This window comes from Nannospalax galili, unplaced genomic scaffold, assembly GCF_000622305.1.
Source record: "Nannospalax galili isolate Female #2095 unplaced genomic scaffold, S.galili_v1.0 scaffold77, whole genome shotgun sequence".
Lineage (NCBI taxonomy): Eukaryota > Metazoa > Chordata > Mammalia > Rodentia > Spalacidae > Nannospalax > Nannospalax galili.
Genome location: NW_008341457.1, coordinates 500776 through 520069, shown reverse-complemented (window position 1 = coordinate 520069; position 19294 = coordinate 500776). Strand labels below are relative to the sequence as shown.

Genomic DNA, 19294 nt, shown 5'->3' with positions numbered 1-19294 from the left:
CAGCCCCGCCCACAAGAGAGGAACAGAGACAGATATTATGGACTCTCCCAATCCTCAACCACTCCCCACTAATGACCCTGTTCCTAGATGGAACTGCCATAAAGGGCCTAGTAGACACAGGGGCTGATGTCACCATTATATCAGAAACTGAATCCTTTAAATTCCCTCATTGGAAATACCAGCCAGGCCCACCAATAAAAGTTGGCGACACACAAGGTACCAAGCTGGTCACACATCCAGTATATTGGAAGAACTTGGATGGGAACCAGGGCACAGTTACCCCCATAGTAGTGGATGTTCCCCATAACATATGGGGCCCAGACGTCCTAGAGGACATGGGCGTGTTCCTTACCATGGATGACCATGCCTTTTATGATGATATTATGCTCCACGATAACTTGGGACTATCAGGGAAAGGACAACACCTTGCCCAACACTCCCAATCCTAATGGCCACTGACTGCCCAGGATCGACTCCAATCTTGGCCCCCGCGCCAATCCCCATCCTACACCCCTGCCACTAGTGAGATGGAAGGACCCCTTAACATGTCAATGGCAATCACCCGCCCCCTTGTTAACAAGAGAGTGTGGCTATGCTTGTATGTTTTCTCAGACAGAAACAAAGCCAGTATGGGTTCCAGTGAGAGATGTGAGACAAGCAACTGACTAATGGGACCCCCAGGACCCAGAGACCTTGCTGCTATCTAGATAATTGGTTTGCTCTTCCCTGCCCTTGCTACGGCCCATGATCTCTGGGCCTTGGTCCCCTCCCCACCTATACTCTTGCCCTCATTGCTTCATTCCCCAGCCTATCCCACCTTCTATTCAACTAATTCTATGCTTGGCCTCCCCACCATGGAACCAGTTACTTCCTGGGAAGCACTCAATGGCTCCTGGCCCCTAAATAACTCTATGTGCTTCACTACTAACAATGCATCCTCATGCATTGGGCTGTTCAACCTGACTGTCCAAGATTATGCCGGAAGTGCCTCTAATCTAAAAGCACTCTTTGACCTGTCTTGGATCGTCATTTACTGACAGGCATAATTATTCTTCTCTTTCTACTTCTTAAATGCCTTGTTCTTCATTCCCACAGTCAGAAAAAATTCAGTCACTCAGTGTATCAGGCCCTCAGAGCAGTACACAAAGATGATTTCAACCCACCCTATGCAGCCCGACAGACTTGGCTTGCACAAATGTACGAGGCTTCCTACAGATAATTCCCCACCACGACTGATCCCCTGGGACGATACCCCTTGGAGGACTGGTAGTCAACGATGGGTAAGCTCCTGTTGGGCTGAATCAACCTAAGCCAGGACATGGACGTGTACGCCCATGCTCCATGCTCCAATGATGGGTAAGGTTCATGCCCGAATAGGACAACCTAAGACAGGTACAGTCCATGATCCTGGGGTCATCCTGAGACAGAGCTGCCTACAGGCTCTCGCTGGACAGTCCTTTTTAAAGAAAAAGGGTGGAAATGTAGCAGGAGGCCTCCAAAGATGGCGTGGACCCAGAGCCCTGGGACTCAGCGAGAATTCACTTCACTTCTTGGTCCACAAATAGTCTGCCAAAAGGAGCCCACGCCTCTGTACCCTGCTCGCGAGCCCAGTGACTGCTGACGGACTGCGTGGCACGGACCAATCAGAAAATGATACACTGACTAAAGGAACTTGGGGGTGGAGAAAAGGGAAATATAAGGCATGCCCCCTCCTGCATTAAACGAGCCTGCAGCACCTCGCCTAGTGCTTGCTTCTACCCAACTCCCGGTGTCTGTGTTGTGACTCCGTGCCTCTTGCCCCCCCAATCGGCAGGGGACCCGATCCAGGTAAGGGTCTTCACAGCTGGCCTGAGGAGAACCCGCAACAACATGGCACACTTACATACGAGTAGGAAAAATGCTCATACATATATAATAAAAATTTAGTCACTTTAAAAAGCTAGCTGAGCATGGGTCTGAGAGTCAGCCAGCAAGCACTCAAGTTCCTGTTGAGTTTCTGCCCTGAGTTCTCTCAGTGCTGGCCCTTGACCTGGAAGGGTAAGCCAGATAAGCCCTCTCCTCCCTTAACTTGATTTAGGTCAGAGGGTTTTAGCACAGTCACAGAAACCAAGCTAGAACAGTCAGGAAGTAAACAAAACTTACAATTCCGGAGACTTGTAAGACTCACAAGGCCTCATCCTTCTGCAACTCACCGTCACCACAGTCCTGTGAATCACCCCTCAGCACACTCCTGTGAGTCACCCCTCACCACACTCATCACACTCCTGTGATTCACCCCTCAGCACACTCAGCACACTCCTGTGAGCCACCCCTCACCACACTCATCACACTCCTGTGAGTCACCCCTCAGCACACTCAGCACACTCCTGTGAGTCACCCCTCAGCACACTCATCACACTCCTATGAGTCACCCCTCAGCACACTCCTGTGAGCCACCCCTCAGCACACTCCTGTGAGTCACCCCTCAGCACACTCCTGTGAGTCCCCCCTCAGCACACTCCTGTGAGTCCCCCCTCAGCACACTCCTGTGAGTCCCCCCTCAGCACACTCCTGTGAGTCCCCCCTCAGCACACTCCTGTGAGTCCCCCCTCAGCACACTCCTGTGAGTCCCCCCTCAGCACACTCCTGTGAGTCCCCCCTCAGCACACTCCTGTGAGTCCCCCCTCAGCACACTCCTGTGAGTCCCCCCTCAGCACACTCCTGTGAGTCCCCCCTCAGCACACTCCTGTGAGTCCCCCCTCAGCACACTCCTGTGAGTCCCCCCTCAGCACACTCCTGTGAGTCCCCCCTCAGCACACTCCTGTGAGTCCCCCCTCAGCACACTCCTGTGAGTCCCCCCTCAGCACACTCCTGTGAGTCCCCCCTCAGCACACTCCTGTGAGTCCCCCCTCAGCACACTCCTGTGAGTCCCCCCTCAGCACACTCCTGTGAGTCCCCCCTCAGCACACTCCTGTGAGTCCCCCCTCAGCACACTCCTGTGAGTCCCCCCTCAGCACACTCCTGTGAGTCCCCCCTCAGCACACTCCTGTGAGTCCCCCCTCAGCACACTCCTGTGAGTCCCCCCTCAGCACACTCCTGTGAGTCCCCCCTCAGCACACTCCTGTGAGTCCCCCCTCAGCACACTCCTGTGAGTCCCCCCTCAGCACACTCCTGTGAGTCCCCCCTCAGCACACTCCTGTGAGTCCCCCCTCAGCACACTCCTGTGAGTCCCCCCTCAGCACACTCCTGTGAGTCCCCCCTCAGCACACTCCTGTGAGTCCCCCCTCAGCACACTCCTGTGAGTCCCCCCTCAGCACACTCCTGTGAGTCCCCCCTCAGCACACTCCTGTGAGTCCCCCCTCAGCACACTCCTGTGAGTCCCCCCTCAGCACACTCCTGTGAGTCCCCCCTCAGCACACTCCTGTGAGTCCCCCCTCAGCACACTCCTGTGAGTCCCCCCTCAGCACACTCCTGTGAGTCACCCCTCACCACACTCAGCACACTCCTGTGAGTCACCCCTCACCACACTCATCACACTCCTGTGAGTCACCCCTCACCCACCCTCTGTGAGTCACCCCAATAAACTCATTGATTCACTAAGGTATAATTGTTTCTTTGATCTGTCATCAGTGTCCTATTTAGGTAATTATTTGGAAAATCACTCAACATCCCCTCTCCCAAACTATAGCCCTTCTGACACATTTGTGCGTGCCGCCTCACCAGTCCTCCACAGCACAGGCACGGCCGTTGCCGCTCCCAGTTGGTCACAGGTCATCATATCCACCCCTCACATCTCACAGTCTGACATAACCACCTGCTGTCACTCATGGGCACACTCACCGTAGTCCACTCCGGGCTCACAAGCCTTGTCCAGCCGGCCATTCGGGGTGACTTTTTCATCGGAATGATGCATGAAGCAGTTCTCTGCAGGGCAGGGTGCAAACAGGCTGAGTTCCACTCCCCTCCAGGGCTCACTATCTGTGAATGTGGCTGGTCCTGAGGACCTACCCTGCTTGGTGCCCACTGGGTGTTGGCTTTAAAGCCATCCCTCCCCATGGGTTGGGGAGCCTGGGCAAGGTGTGTCTTGCCCAGATCCAGCCCCCCACTTGCTCCCAGGCACCCACCCTCGGCGCAGCGACACATTTCTTTGTGGCAGAGTTTGCTCAGCATGCCGTCCTCTTTGTCGGGGTGATAGAAACGGGTGCATGATTCCTCTGTGGGTAGAAGGGATGGGAAGAGGTCAGATGGTCATGGACTCCATCTCAGAGACTGTGCCTGGCAGGCTCAGATGCTCAGTGAGGGAGTCCTCAGCCCTGAGTTGCTAGATCCCCAACTGTAGATTCCAGTGGCCTTCAGATTCTGGACTTTCTGATTTTAGGGGACCCTCGGGCTCTGGTGTCTTCAAACCCCAAAGTTACAAGCCTATAGAAAACTCAGACCCACAACTCTCAGATGCCTAGAATTCTCAGTACCCAACACCTACATAACCAGGAATATTGGACCCCCAACTTTCAGATCCATCGAAACTTTGGACCCCAACTTCCAGATCCACAGAAACTTCAGATCCCCAACCTCAGATCCCTGGGACCCTCAGACCTCCACATCTTCTAGATCTCTAGGACCTTCACAGCCCCCCAAACCACGTAAATCCTTAGACCCTTAGTCTCCCAACTCGCAGATTCCAGAGACTCTCAGAACTTCAAGTTAGGAATCTCTGAGACTCCTAACTTTCTGACCTGTGGGTCTGTCAGACCCTTGAGGCTCTAGGTCCCCAACACACAGAGATCTCCAATCCTCCTGGTCTGGGTCAGCCACTCACCCAGATTGTAATAGGAATAGACCTTGACCGACCCCGGCTGGATGAGGCCCACATTAAAGAACTGGTGAACTTTGAAGGACAGGCAATCTTCCTGGGAGTGTGAGATCTAAGGAGAGAGGGGGAGCTGGTCAGCAGCTGTCACAGAGGAAGCCCTGGATTAAGGTCCTGGCATTTGGATCCATACTGGAGAAACTGAGGACCAAGAAATGTTCTAGATGGTGGTAAGATGAATGAGCAGGTCCGCACATTTACAGCCCTCTCAGCTTAGAGCTAGACTGTTTTCCAGCCCCCACCCCCTTCAGTATTAGAGGCATCCAGGCGACTGAGCTCCCACTAGCAAGTTGCTGTGGTGGGAATGTGGTTTATCTTCTATTAAGTGGAGAGCCTCAAAGGGAGATACTTAGGTCACAAGGGACCACCTTGAAAGGGATTAATGCCTGTCTTGGAGGAGTGGATCAGGTCTCCTGGGAACAGACTGGTTATTGTAATGTTGGTTTGCTATAAGTCCAGTTTTCTGAACTTGCTCTTGGCTCTCCTGTCATTACGTCAAAAGGTTCTCACTCAACACTAAACAGTTGAGATCAACCAGTCTTGGGCTTTTATTTTCTAAAACTCTGAGCTAAAGAAACTTCTCTTCTTTATAAATCAGGAAACCTCTGGTATTTTACTATAACGATGGTCAGCCAGTCCAGCCAAAGTGATGAACTTCTGGTTCAGTAAGAGACCCTGTCTCAAAAGATAAGATGGAGGGGCTAGAGAGACGGCTCAGCAGTTCAGAGCACTGGCTGCTCTTGCAATGGACCTGGATTTGGCTCCCAGCACCCACTTGGCAGCTAAGAACTGGATATAACTTCAGTTCCAGAGGATCCGATGCCCTCTTCTCATCTCCTCAGGCATTGCATGTTATGGGTGCACTTATACACACGCAGGCAAGACACTCATATGCATAAAATTAGAAATAAATAACACTCCTGGCCTCAAGAGATCTTTGTTTCAGCTTCTGAGGTAGCTGAGACTACAGGTGTGTACCAACGTTCCCAGTTCCATGTGGAATATACTGGAATGAGATATACACGTGTCTTTATTGATCCTCATAGCTACCCCCCCAGCACAGACTTGTCTTCCCAAGCCTGATCTGAGAGGAGACAGAGAAAGAAGGAAGTGCAGAGAGCAAAGACGAGGGGCGCCACGGACTGCTCTGCAGGCTGCGTCTCACCTTGTCCAGGTAGATGATGAGCGTGTTCTTGTTGTCGGCAAAGGCCTTGTTCATCTCATATTTGGAGATGTATCTGTCTACACCGGTGTTCAGCTGGAGAATAGCGGCACTTGTGAAAATCTCCCACCTCTCCCCCGAGCCTCTTCCCAAAGGCTCCTTCCCAAAGTCCCAGCCCCAAGTCCTTCCTACCAGTTCCAGGTCATTTGTGTCAGGAATGAACCCTGTCATCATGGAGATGTCCAGGATGGACATTGTGGCATCCACATCTCCCAGGTACCTGCACAGGGAAGAAGAAGAAAGGACGTCGGGTTTCAAGACAGGTGGGCACCCAGGGTTGGTGCCTGAATGAGGGGGTCTGATCAGGAACTCAGGCTTCTGATTCCATTGGGCATCACAGAGGAATGTTTGATTTCGGAGAATATCTCCCAGGGGCAAGAGAAGGAGACGCAGCTTGGCACAGTGGCGCACACCTGCCATCCCAGCACTAGGAGACTGAGACAGGTGGATCTCTGAGTTTGAGGCCAGCCTGGTCTATAGAGACAGTTCCAGGCCAGCCTGGGCTACAGGAAGACCCTGTCTAAAAAAGGAAAAACAATCAAACAAACAATAAAGAGCAGCGCAATGAATAACTGTTGCTGAGGGGGGAGCCAGAGGCTCACCTGGTGCAGATGTCTAGAATCATGCTTCTCTTGGCATCCTGGGGCTTCTTGACTACAAACACAAGAAACAGAACATTGTGAGAAGCTGCCCCAGGGGCCTGATGCAGGAGGAGGTGGGTGATAGGACAGGAGGAGGGTTGATGCATGATAGAAGGTTCTTTATTTTACCTGTTTCAGGGGCAGGTCTTAGGATGACCCTGAGGTCAAATTTCTTGCAGGCAACTTTGCCCTTGACCTTGGCCTGATACACTGTCACCACCTAGAGAGAGGGAAGGGGAGACAGAGTTCCAGGGCAGACTTGGGATGGCTGAGGAGGGACAGGAAGGTGGGTGAGGTGGAAGTTGGTCCTCTGCCCTTACCGACATTGTCCCTTGGCCCTTTCCTTTGGCCGTCAGTGAGAAGCCTTCATTATACTTGGTCTGTATAGGTGAGGAGAGAGAGAAGAGGGTGTTAAGAGCTGGCTCCAGGACCAAGGGGGTTGCTCAGTTAATAAAGTGCTTGCCTTTTGTGCAGGTAAGTTGCTACTGTCAACAACACAAACACAAACCTAGAGTCACGTAGGTAAGAGGGAACATTAATGGAAAAATTTCCAGATCAGACTGCTCTGTCCGTGTCTATGCAGCATTTTGTTTATTATTTATTTATTTATTTATTTATTTATTTATTTATTTATTTATTTATTTAGTGTGTGTGTGTGTGTGTGTGTGTGTGTGTGTTTTCTTTTTGGTCTTTTTGAGACAGGCCCCAGTTGGCCTGGAACTTGCTATATAGACTAGGCTAGCCTTGATCTCACAGAAATCCACCTGCCCTGCCTCCAACCCCAAGGCACTGTCTTAATTGCTAGTTGATGGGGGAAGGCCCAACCTATTGTGGGCAGTGCCAGCCTGTGTAGGTAGAAAGGCTTGGGTTGCATAAAAAAAGGTAGCTGATGGGGCTGGAGAGACGGCTCAGTGGTTAAAAGCACTGGCTGCTCCTGTAGAGGAACTGGGTTTGGTTCCCAGCACTTACATGGTGGCCAACAATCAACTATAACTCCAGTTCTAGGGGATCTGATGCCCTCTTCTGGTCTCTGTGAGTATTTTATGATATGGGTGCACTACATACATGTAGGCAAAACACTCATAAAATAAATAAACACAAGGTGGAAGGCAGGTGTGGTGGTGCACACCTTTAAGGCAGAAGCAGGTGGGCCTCTGAGACTGAGGTCAGTCTGGGCTACACAGTAAGTTCCAGGCCACAGGGAGACCATCTCAAAAACAAAAACAAGGTAGACGGCAGCTGAGGGAGGACACCCAAGGTTGTCCTCTGGCCTTCACATGTATGTATACACATATGTATGCACACCTGTGCATATACACAGACACACAGACACACACCGCCTTTGTGTGACTCTGATGCCATTGGTAGGCAGGTGACTGTCTCCCCTGCCCCCCCATGGCTAATATAGAGGATGGAAGGGAGGAAGGCTGGGTATCTGTACCTCTTCTGACCGCAGGAGGCTGCCAATTTCCCAGAGCAGGCGAAACGTTGTTGGGGAGTTGCGGCTAGGCAGGTGGAGGGACACATCCATGTTCAAGTCTTTGTGGCTAGGGACATCTGTTTGGTATTGAGCCAAGGCTTGGAACACCATGAAAGTGGCCTAGAATCCATGAGACAGAAGGAAGGTGAGCTTTGGTTCCACTGGGAAAGTGATTAGAACGCACTGCGGAGATAAGGTTCAGGTCAGAATTACGGCACCAGATTTGTACCCAGAACCTGCCAGGGAGAGTAGAGATCAAATTAGAAGTTGGGGTGGGGTCTCAGAGCTCTTTGCTTGAGAGAAGTCAGACCAGGACTTGGCAACAGTAAGTCTGTGACCTAGAACCTACAGGAGTGCGAATAACAGTGCAGGTCATGAGACACTGAGGACGTGTTCGAGAACTCTCCAAGGGAGAGAGCTTTTGACCAGGACTTAGAGACACTGAAAGCATGTTTAGGATCCACCAGGAAATCCAACCATAAGACTACAGATCCAGAGCTTTTAAAATGTGGTCCAGAGGAGGGAGTATTTGACCAGGACTTAGAAACCCAGAAATGAGTCTAGAATTCTCTAAAAAAAAAAAAGGATAAAATCGAAGTGTGAAGGCACCAAACCCTAAAGTGCTTCTACCTGGATCATTTCTAACAGCTCGACACAAACTGGAGACACCTGGAAAGAGAGACCCCAGGGGCTGGAGAGCTGGCTCAGTGGTTAGAAGCATTGGCTGCTTTTGTAGAGGACTCGGGCTCAGTTCCCAGTGCCCACAGGTGGCTAACAACTGTCCATGACTCCAGTTCCAGGGATCTGATACCCTCTTCTGACCTCTATGCGCATTGCATGCCACCAGTGCACTTGCACACATGGAGGAATACATTCATACAAAAAAAAAAAAAGAAAAGAAAAAAGAATAAAATATTTTTAAAAGGGAGAACCCCATTTGAGGAATTTTCTCCATCAGACTGGCCTATGGCCACGCATTTTCTTGATTGCTGATTGACGTAGGAGGGTCCAGTCCACAGTGGGTGGTGCCAAGCCTGGGCAGGTGATCCTGAGCTAAATAAGAAAGGGAACTGAGAGCCTGGTGTGGTGGCGTACACCTTTAATCCCAGCACTCAGGAGGCGGAGGCAGGTGGATCGCTATGAGTTCAAGGCCAGCCTGATCTACATAGTGAGTTCCAGGCCAGCTGGGGCTACAGGGAGACCCTGTCTCAAAAACACCAAAAAAGAAAAGAGAAAGGTAACTGAGCAAGCCAGTAAACAAGCAGCGTTCTTCCATGGTCTCTGCTTCGGCTCCCATTTCAAGCCTCTGCCTTGAGCTCCTGAGTTGGCTTTCCTTGAGGACAGGCTGTGAGCTGTGAGCCAAATAAACCCTTTCCAACCTCCCCAAGGTTTTTATCATAGCAACTAAAAGGAAGCTGGCAAGATGCTGAGAATGAACACTGGGAAAGAGCCTGACAGCCCCCTGAAAAAAAGGCAGATCAGACTAGAATCTGTGCTTGCCTAGCCTGAAGTTACTGAAACCACAATCTAGAAAAATCTAGAGAAAGAGACACTTGGGCTGAGCCCTAGTATACATGAGAACATGTTCTAGAATGTGCCAGTGACAAAGGGTGGCACTGAGACCTTGGTTTGGAGCTGGGATTGAGGTCTAGAATCCACTGGGGGATTGGGTGATCTCAAACCCATACATGAGAGAGGGGGACATTAGGAGCCTGGCAGAACTAGAAACATGACCCAGAATGCTTCCATGACAGAGGGGCACACTGGGAGCCAGGTGGACCTGGGACTGTATTCTAGAATCCCCCCAGTGAGAAATGGAAACTTGGGGGCCTAGTGGAACTAGAAAGATGATCTAGAATCTCTGATGAGAGGGGCACACTGGGAGCCCACTGAAACTTAGAACATGATCTAGAACCCTCCAGTGAGAGCCTTCTTCCAAGCCTTCTGTAACCTGGAACACGATCTAGAACCCACACACCAGACAGGAACAGTGGGAGCCTGGTGGAACTGGGACAATGTTCTAGAATCCTCCAGTCAGAGAGGGTGGCTTTGGAGGCCTGAGAACCAGGAATGTGATCTAGTTTCTCAGATCCTCTCTGGTCCCTTACACTCACTGGACAGAAGAGTGGCCCAGGTCTTGCTGTCTCCTCAGGGAGAATGGTTGCAGGCTAAGCAGGCTGGGGCACAGGGTGGGGCCACTTGCCTGAGTGGAGCCGTAGCCACCACCGTAGTATCTCTGCTCATTGAGCCAGCGCACCACTGGAGGCACAGAGTCGAAGTCCTTCAGCTGCAGCAGGGCCAAGAGGGCATAGGATGTGGCCTCCACATTGTATAGCTGCTGGCCAGCTTCTTCCCAGCGGTTCCGGTCTGCACAGGGGACACCCCAGTCCCACATTCACTGCCTGTCCAGCCCAAGAGTGGTTCAGAGGGAGCTCAAAAGAGCCCTGTACAGGGTTCCCTGGTATTGGCCATCTTAGCTACACTCAACATCCCTGGGGTGGTTAGTGTTGGTGGCCAACTTGACAGAATCTGGAAGCACCTGGGAGACAATGCTCTGGCCATGCCTGTGGGGAACTGTCCTGAAGGTGTTACTTGATGTAGGAGGGCCCATCTTGACTGTGGGTGGGACTATTCCCTGGGGCAGGGGATCATGGGCTGTATAAAAGATAAAGTGAGCTGAACACCAGCCAGAATTCATTTGTCTGTTTCCTGAGGTGACCAGTTGCTTCCAGCACCTGCTGCCTTGACTTCCCCGGCCGTGATGAACTGCCCTCAAGCTGTGAGCTAAAAAAAACACTTTCTCCCTTGAATTGCTTTCGTCAGAGAGTATTTTATCAGAGCAACAGGAACAGAAGTGAGGACAGTCTCTAATTCAGTGTCCTTCGGTCAATACCCTCCTCCTTCCTCAGACACGAATGCCTAGTGGACTGTTGGGTGAATGATGCAATGGCCTCGCGTGTGGTTTATAATAAAGGTTCAACATACCCACATGATCTCAAAACCACGTGATCTAGAACTTGCACAGTCTAGAAACCACAGGACCCAGAACTCCCCCAGCTACGCACCACTGACTCCTCACCTTTGGCTGTGTTCAGAAACTTGCTGAGATAGGGCTCTTCCAGTCTGCCCATCTGGGCCAGGGCACACCCAGCAATGGCCACTGTGTATGGTCTCTGCAGGTTCATGTAATTAGCTTCAAGGTACTTTCCTGCTTTGGTCATGCTACCAGGAAGGCTCTGTGAGAGAGACACCAGTCAGGACCCTACCAGCACCACTGAGAGATGCTGGTCAGGACCCTACCAGTACCACTGAGAGACACCAGTCAGGACACTTCTAGCATCACTCCTGGGCCACTAGAATAATATTTCTCCTCTGTTTGGATCAGTGTTAAGTCTCTTAGACACTGGAGCCACTTGTAGGATGCCTATTGCTTAATCCTTTCATGTACCTACACATCAGGGGTGTGCTGGACAGCGTGTGACCATCGGTTCCTTGGTGGAGGATAGGCAAGCTCCACCCTATAACAGTGACAGGTGACTGTGATGTATGTACTCTCTCAGGGGCCAATTTCAAGTTACAAAATGTTGACAAGATGTTCCAAATCCGGCTAGGGAGCTGGCCCAGGGGTTAAGAGCCCTGGATGCTCTTGCAGAGGACTTGGGTTCAGTTCCCAGAACCCACATGGCAGCTCACAATCACCCATAACTCCAGTTCCAGAGGATCTGTGTCCTCTTCTGTGAGCATTGCACATACATGGTCCACCTACATACATACAGGCAAAACACATACACATAAATAAGTATCAATTGATTTTTAAAAAATTAAAAAAGCTAGCCAAGTGTAGGCCAGCTTGAGAGCAGGCTGGCAGGCAGAGGCTTGCAAGCAGCACTCTCCATGGTTGCTGCTGGGCTGCTTTGTGAAACGAGTTCCTCTGTGTGCAACAACTGTCAGGCCTGCCTCTGAGTTTCTACCTCAGCTTCCATGATGGGCTGGATCCAGAACTGGAAACTCAAACCCCTTTCCTTCCCTAAGTTGTTTTTGGTCAGAGTTTTTTTTTTTTTAATTTATTATTTTTAATTTTATGTGTATGAGTGTAGTACCTGCATGTATGTGAGTGCACCCATGTCGTGCAATGCTGTGGAGGTCAGAAGGGGGCTTTGGATTCCCCTGGAACTGGAGTTAGGGACGGTTCGTAGCCGCCATGAGGTCAGAGTGTTTTACAACTGCCACAGAAAGAAATTAGGGTCTCCCTTCCCCTCCCAGGCAGGGGGGTGGGGGGGGCAGGATGGAGAAGGGAGAGGAACTTACGTTGACCTGTCCCTCGCAGATCTCTCTGGCCTCCTGCAGCGCAATGAGAACGAAGGCTGTGAGGGACACGTCGGCTTCCTTGGTGTTCCGGAAGCCACCCTGCAATGAGGAGCGGAAGAAGTGGATCTTCAGGTGGCCAGCAGGGTCCGTTGAGTACCAGGGAATCTGGCTGGGGCCGGGTCTCCTCCTGGTGCTCTGATCGTCCCCCAGGAAGGTCAAAGTCTCTAGTGTGAATCAACTGAATTGTGTGTTTATTCTAATTCCAGGGGGACCCCTGGGCTGGGGTCCCTGGCATAATGAGAAGGCTGAGGCAGCCAGATCTCTGTGTTTGATGTCAGCTAGTCTACATAGTGTGTTCCAGGCCAGCTGGGACTACATAGTGAGGCCCTGTCTCAGAAAACAAAACAAAAGAAGGTGGACCTCTGGTCTCCACATGTATACGTGCACACACACGCATGCACGCACGCACGCACACACATGCACACACAGGCACACACCTTATAAATATTTGTCTCTTGATTTTTGCAATGCTGCAATATTTTGCAAATTTCTTCCCCTGTATCTTGGGCCCCCTCCACCAAGTGACCTGGGCAGCAGCTCAAATGAGGGGAGATATTTATCCCTCCCTCCTGGGATGCTCTATCTCCCTCTGCCCCAAATCCCCCAGCCTCTTACAATCATTTCTTGGTGAATCACTGGCCCATCTTCCTGAAAGACACCATCCGGCTTCTGTTTCTCCAGGATCAGCCATTTAACAGCCCCACACAGGACCTGGGAGTCGATGGCGATGAGGTTGGTGGCCAGAGAGAAGACCTTGACTACATAGGCTGTCAGCCTGCAGGTGGACACTGCGTGTGAACCAGCTGGCTTTGGGGGGCAGAAATTGTCACCCCAACCCAAAGAGCAGAGACGGGCGGGGCCTGATCCTCTCATCCTGGGCCAAGCCACTGGATCATCCGCACTCACCAAGTGCTGGGTGCTCGGTTTTTGAAGGCTGCATAGGCGAAGCTGGGCTGTTTGAAGGCCAGCTGCTGGGTGTACCCTGTGCAGAAGGTATGGGGTCACTAAAGGAAGGGACTGGTAGGGACTGAGCTGAGTGAGGATGCGGCAGGTGCCGGAAGGGCGAGGTAGACAAACCAGGCAAGGATGTCCCCTATGTGGGGTGGGACAATGATTCAAAGAGGGGAGAGCCAGGGTCCTGGGAGGGAAAGGTCTAAAAGAACACAGAGGGAAAAAGGGTTACAGGAGTGTGAGAATGCAGGCGAGGTGCAGAGTTGGGGTGTGTGATGGGGCTGGGTCTCACTGGATGGTATGGGGATGGGGCAGGTGTGTGCAGAGGGGAAGGTAGCACAGGGCAGGTGGGAGGTAGATTCTGGGGAGAGGGACCCAGAGTAGGTCAGGGACTCAGGCAGGAAGTGAGGGGTCTCAGACGACCAACGGCAGGGAAGAGAGTGGGTCTGGAGGAGGGGTGGGCGCTTCAGTGGAGGGGCGGGGCCTCTAATGGAAGGCGTGGTCTCTAAAGGACATAGTCTCTAATAGAGGGCATGGGCTCTAATGGGAGGGGCGTGGCCTCAACCGGAGGACATGGCCTATTGGTGGAGGGGCGTGGCCTCTAACGAAGGGGTGTGGCCACCAATGGGGGCGTGGTCTCCAGTGGCGGGGTGTGGTATCTAGCAGAGGAGCCTGGCCTCTAGTGGGGGGTGTGGCCACCAATGACGTGACCTGTAACGAAGGGGTGGGGCCACCAAGGAGGGTGTGGGCTCTAGTGGATGGGCGTGGCCACCAGTGAGGGCGTGGTCTCTAGTGGAGGGGTGTAGGCTCTAGTTGAGGGGAGTGGGCGCGGCCTTTGCTGCAGGAACGGGGCCTCGGGTCCCTGCGAGGCAGAGCCAGGCCCCATACAGGCACACCTTTCTTGATGAGCTCCAGTGCCTGCTGCCTCTTCTCCAGGCCAAACTTCTCCCACTGCTCGGTCTGGTCCAGGTAGTGAACGGCAATGACTGTGGGCGTCATGCTGATCATGTTCTGCTCCCCACAGCCTGACGGCGTCACGATCAGGTGCTTCAGTCGCTCCCCGTCCACCGCGTCCTCTGCCATCTGAGCCACCGGGGTCCCTGCAGCCAGGGATGGAGGGAAGGACCTGCTCAGGCCGGATGACCCCAGCATCCTCACCTCTGACCAGAGGGAGCCTGGGGCTCAGCAACAGAGAACAGTCTGGAGGTGGGGCAGCAGGGGGGCTGCAAGGAAGGCAGTGGGGCTGCACCTCTGAGGGGATGTTTGGTTGAGGGGATGCACAGCAGTGGGGATGCATGGCTGAGGGGCTGCACAAGGCCCTGCGTGGCTTGGGGGGAGGCTTGTACTTTACAGGGGAACCCTTGTCCCTGGGTATTTAATGTTACCCATAGTTAAAATAACGGCAGTAAACATGATCACCTAGGCCCCGCTAAAAGTTATTGCTAGTCTCCAAGTTCTCTAGCATCTCATTAAACTGCCACAACCACCTTTGGAGTTAGACTGTCACTCGCTCTCTATTGTAGCTAAGGTGCTGGCCTCAAACCCTCAGGTCTTGGGTGCAGTACCCCTTCTTGTCTGTCCTTTGTCCTTGTACCTGTCACTATTAGCCCTTGGTGGCTGTGGCTTCCCATTTAAATGTTTATCAGCAAAAGCATTTTGCTGTGACCCTGGGCCCAGAGGCTCCTGCAGGCAGATCTGATGGGCCCTGTTCCCACAGAAAGTGGGAGGGAGGTATGAGGGTCAATCTGTACAGCCAACAAGGCAGATCATTGCCCTCATTTTGATAGGGGGAAACTGAGGCATGGGAGGTATTGAGTGACTAATAAGTGCCAGGTCAATCAGCTTGAAATGGTAGTTTGGATTTGAATCCAAGCATCCTGGTCCAGGGTCCCTTCCCTTTCCTTCTCTCTCTCTTTTTCCCTCCCCTCTTCTTCCCACCCCCTTCCCCCGAATTGGAGCTCCTCTGGACTCTGTCCCCAGCCTCTCCTGACCTCTGCCTGGCCCCACACAGCTGGGTCAAGGAGGTCTCACCTTGCAGGTGAATTCTGGTCTCAGAATCCGTGCCTGGCACTTGATCACTGAGGTCTGCAGCTGGGACATCCTCTTTCTGGACTCCACCTTTGAGAGAGAAGCAGATGGCAGTGCCCCTCCCTAGCCAGGGACCCCACCCCACCCTCTCCTCCTTTTCCTCACCTTGGCCCAGGTGCTCTGGGTCCAGTGTACGGATTGCCACAGTTTTGTTGACTCTCATTCCCTCCGGCTGGGGAGAAGGGTGAATAAAAAAGACAAACAGACCCACAGACAGTCAACAGGACAGTGTCCTGAGAGGACCCTAGAGCAGTTTCCACAGCATCCAAAGCTGGCTCCATCCCTTCTCCCTGTGTGACTGGGAGCCAGTTACTTAACCTCTCTGTGCTCCAGTTTCTGCCCTTCTAAACAGGAGGGCCTACCTCACACTCGTGTGTACACCCATGCACAGGTGTGCATGCGAATGTATGTGTGTGGAGGAGAGCGGTCAACACCAGGTGTCTTCCTCTATTGCTCTCCACCTTATTTTCTTTACAATTTTACTTATTTTTATTTATGTATAGTGTTTGCCTGCATGTAAGTGCATTCATGTTGTGCAATGCCCATGGAGGACAGAAGAGGGCGTCGGATCCCTGGAACTGGAATTATAGGCAGTATGAGCTGCCATGTGGATGTTGGGAGCTGAACCCGGTCCTCTGCAAGCGCAGCCAGTGCTCTTAACTGCTGAGCCAGCTCTCCAGCCTCCACCTTGTTTTTTGACGCAGGGTCTCTTAGTGAATGTGGAGCTCACCAAGTTCCTTCAGCTGTGCTGTGGATTCAAACTCAGGTCCTCACGTGTATGCAGCAAACATTTTACTGACTGAGCCACTTTCCCAGCCCTTCTTTTTACTTAAAAACTTAAAAAAATATATATTTTTGAGACAGGATCTCACTATATAGTCCTAATTGGCCTGGAACTTGCTGTGTAGATTAGACACCTCCTCTTCCTCCTCCTCCTTTTCCTCCTCTTCCTCTTCTTCTTCCTCCTGCTCCTCCTTCTTCTCCCACAAGTCTTCTTTATGAGATTGGGTCTTGTGTAACCCAGGTTGTCCTCAAACTATCCATGTAGCTAAGGATGATCCTGAACTCCTGATCCTCCTGCCTCCATCTCTCAAGTGCGGGGATGAGAGTTGTGTGCCACCATGCCTGGTTTATGGGGTGCTGGGGATGAACTCAGGGGCTCATGTGTGCTAGGGAGCTCTCTGCCACTGAGCCCCAGCCCCATCTAAATTTCTTCAGCATCTCATTCCCTAAGGGGCTTGTAGGACCATCAGGGTCTCAGAGTCTGGGCCATCTCCCTGAAGGTTCCCAGGACTCACCACAACCTTCAGTGTCTTCCTCACACCGTCACTGATGAAGTGGTTGTAGACAGCAGCCTTGACCTCCACCTCCTGGACACCAATCTTCAAGGGGACGAGGACGTAGGGGACAGCTACTGAGGACTTGGGCGGGATGGTCAAGGTCTGGTAGTGGCGCTTCTTGGCGGTGGCCAGACTGCAGAAAGCTGGGTTGTAGAGCAGCTCCACCCTCACCTGCAGGAGGGAGGGCCAGGGTGGTGAGGGGAGGCAGTGGGGAGCTTGAGGGCAGTGAGGGGTGAGGACAGGGAGGGATGAGGACAGGGAGGGGTGAGGACAGTGGGGGGAAGAACTGTGAGGGGGGGAGGGGGAGGGGGACAGGGGGAGAGCAGTGAGGAGTCAGGGCTGTTGGGAGGCGCTCTTCCCTGCTCGGGCTAGCCCCCACCTTGAGGCTGTCCTTCTCGCGGTAGTTGAAGAGCACGGCTCGGATCTCCACCTGCTCATTACGCACCACAGAGTAGGGCAGCCGCAGGTCGATGAAGAAATCTTGCATGACAGTGACCTCGTATGGGTGTGCCACACAGATGCCTGTGGCAGAGAAGGGGTCAGGGGCTGCATTCCTGAGCCACAGCCGAGACATGCAAGGATGATGATTCCAGATGTGTGGACCACGTGGTCAGGCGTGTCCAACCTGTTCATGTGTGTATGTATGTCTGTGACTCTGTGTGTGTGTCTCTATGTATGTGTCTGTGTGTATGTCTGTGTGTCTTTCTGTGTCTGTGTGTTACTCTGTGTGAATCTGTGTGTCTCTGTCTGTGTGCATGTCTGTCTGTGTATGTGTCTGCATTTCTGTGTGTCTCTGTGTGTGTCTGTGTGTCTTTCTGTGTTTGTGTTTCTGTGTGTGTCTGTGTGGACACCAGGGGTTGACACTAGGAGTCTTCCTCAATTGCTTCTTTACCTTATTTTGTTACATTTGTGTGTGTGTGTGTGTGTGTGTGTGTGTGTTTGTGTGTGTGTATGCAGGTTTGTGTACAATTGCCCATGCATGCTAGAAGAGGTGTCAGATTCCCTGGAACTGGAGTTAAGTGTGGTTGTTAGGCACCATGTGGGTGCTGGGAACTGATCTTGAGTTCTCTGCAAGAGCCTCCAGTGCTCTTAACTGCTGAGCTGGCTCTCCAGTCCCACACCCCTCCCCACCTTGTTATCTGAGGCAGGGTCTCTTACTGAACCTGGAGCTTATTGATTTTGTTAGACTGGCAGGCCACTGAGCCCTGGGGATCCTTCCGGCTCCCTTTCTCCAGGGCTGCAATTACAGGCACTTGCCACCACACCTGGCTTTTTATGTGGGTTCTGGGGAACTCAGGTCCTTGTGTCACTTTACCCACAGAGCACCACCCCCGCATCCCTGTCCTTACCTTTCTTGTCTGACAGACTCACAGCCAGAATCTCCCAGGTGGTGATGGTGTCTTTGAGGAAAATGTTCATGACCTTTGTGGAGATTCTAGGTTGCAGGGAGGTTAAAAATAATTAGGTGTGCATGTCTAGTAGAGGAGGGGGAGGATGGAGATGAAGGGACCCCAAGGGATGGGTTGGAGAGGAGATCTGGGGGTGAACATATGGAAGTGATCCAAATCTGGCTTTCCCAATTCACGCTATGGGATTCCACCGTGACTCTAGAGGAGACAGGAAGTTGGTAGGTGCATGCAAATGGCATGCAAATTAAAGGGCTAGTCTGGCAGGATGCTGGCTGATCTTAGAGAGGGGTGTGGAATGGGAGTATCCTGGCCTCATCCCCTTATTTATTTATTTATTATTTATTCTTGGTATTTTTGAGACAGCGTCTCCCTGTAGCCCTGGCTGGCTTGGAACTCACTATGTAGACCAGGCTGACCTTGAACTCACAGAGATCCGCCTGCCTTTGCCTCCCCAGTTCTGGGACTAAAGGCATCCTCCCTTCAATACATTTATGTGTGTTTAGGGCGACATGTGCCATGACCTTTGTGTGGAGGTCAAAGGACAACTTGGGGGAGTCTGTTCTCTCCTTCCATCCTGTGGATCCTGGTGACCAAACTCAGATCAGATCATCAGGCTTGGTGGCAAGCCCCTTTACTCTCTGAGCCCTCTCATCAGCCCTTACCCATTTTTCTCTGGTTCTTTTAATTCTTCAATGGCCCACAGCCAGCTCTCTGGAAAATGGCTTCGGGAAATGATATCTTCTTCTGGAATTATGTCTTCATCCAGGTCACCTGAGGGTGGATAGATCTGGTTCGGAAAGGGGCCTACTTTGCCAGTGGCTTCCTTATACGTGGGAAACTCACTATGTAGTCCAGGCTGGCCTCAAACTTGCAGCAATCCTCCTGCCTCTGTCTCCCCAGGGCTGGGATGATAGATGAGTGCCCCCATACCCAGATTCAAAATTCA

General features: G+C 52.1%; 1 protein-coding gene across 1 annotated transcript in view; it reads right to left on the bottom strand.

Moving 5' to 3' along the window:
- The window catches only part of C3 (complement C3), a 33678-nt gene that overhangs the window by 3444 nt on the left and 10940 nt on the right, over positions 1-19294 (bottom strand). Inside the window, exons 18-38 of the mRNA XM_008836899.3 lie at positions 19011-19119; positions 18289-18374; positions 17319-17461; positions 16898-17110; positions 15705-15771; positions 15543-15629; positions 14408-14611; positions 13467-13542; positions 13176-13335; positions 12501-12599; positions 11272-11428; positions 10396-10559; positions 8154-8312; positions 7033-7092; positions 6842-6932; positions 6674-6725; positions 6204-6291; positions 6015-6107; positions 4799-4904; positions 4104-4193; positions 3820-3903 (exon numbers count right to left, since the gene is read on the bottom strand). Of these exons, the coding sequence (XP_008835121.1) occupies positions 3820-3903; positions 4104-4193; positions 4799-4904; positions 6015-6107; positions 6204-6291; positions 6674-6725; positions 6842-6932; positions 7033-7092; positions 8154-8312; positions 10396-10559; positions 11272-11428; positions 12501-12599; positions 13176-13335; positions 13467-13542; positions 14408-14611; positions 15543-15629; positions 15705-15771; positions 16898-17110; positions 17319-17461; positions 18289-18374; positions 19011-19119 (2388 nt within the window). The remainder of the gene's footprint in view (positions 1-3819; positions 3904-4103; positions 4194-4798; positions 4905-6014; positions 6108-6203; positions 6292-6673; positions 6726-6841; positions 6933-7032; positions 7093-8153; positions 8313-10395; positions 10560-11271; positions 11429-12500; positions 12600-13175; positions 13336-13466; positions 13543-14407; positions 14612-15542; positions 15630-15704; positions 15772-16897; positions 17111-17318; positions 17462-18288; positions 18375-19010; positions 19120-19294) is intronic.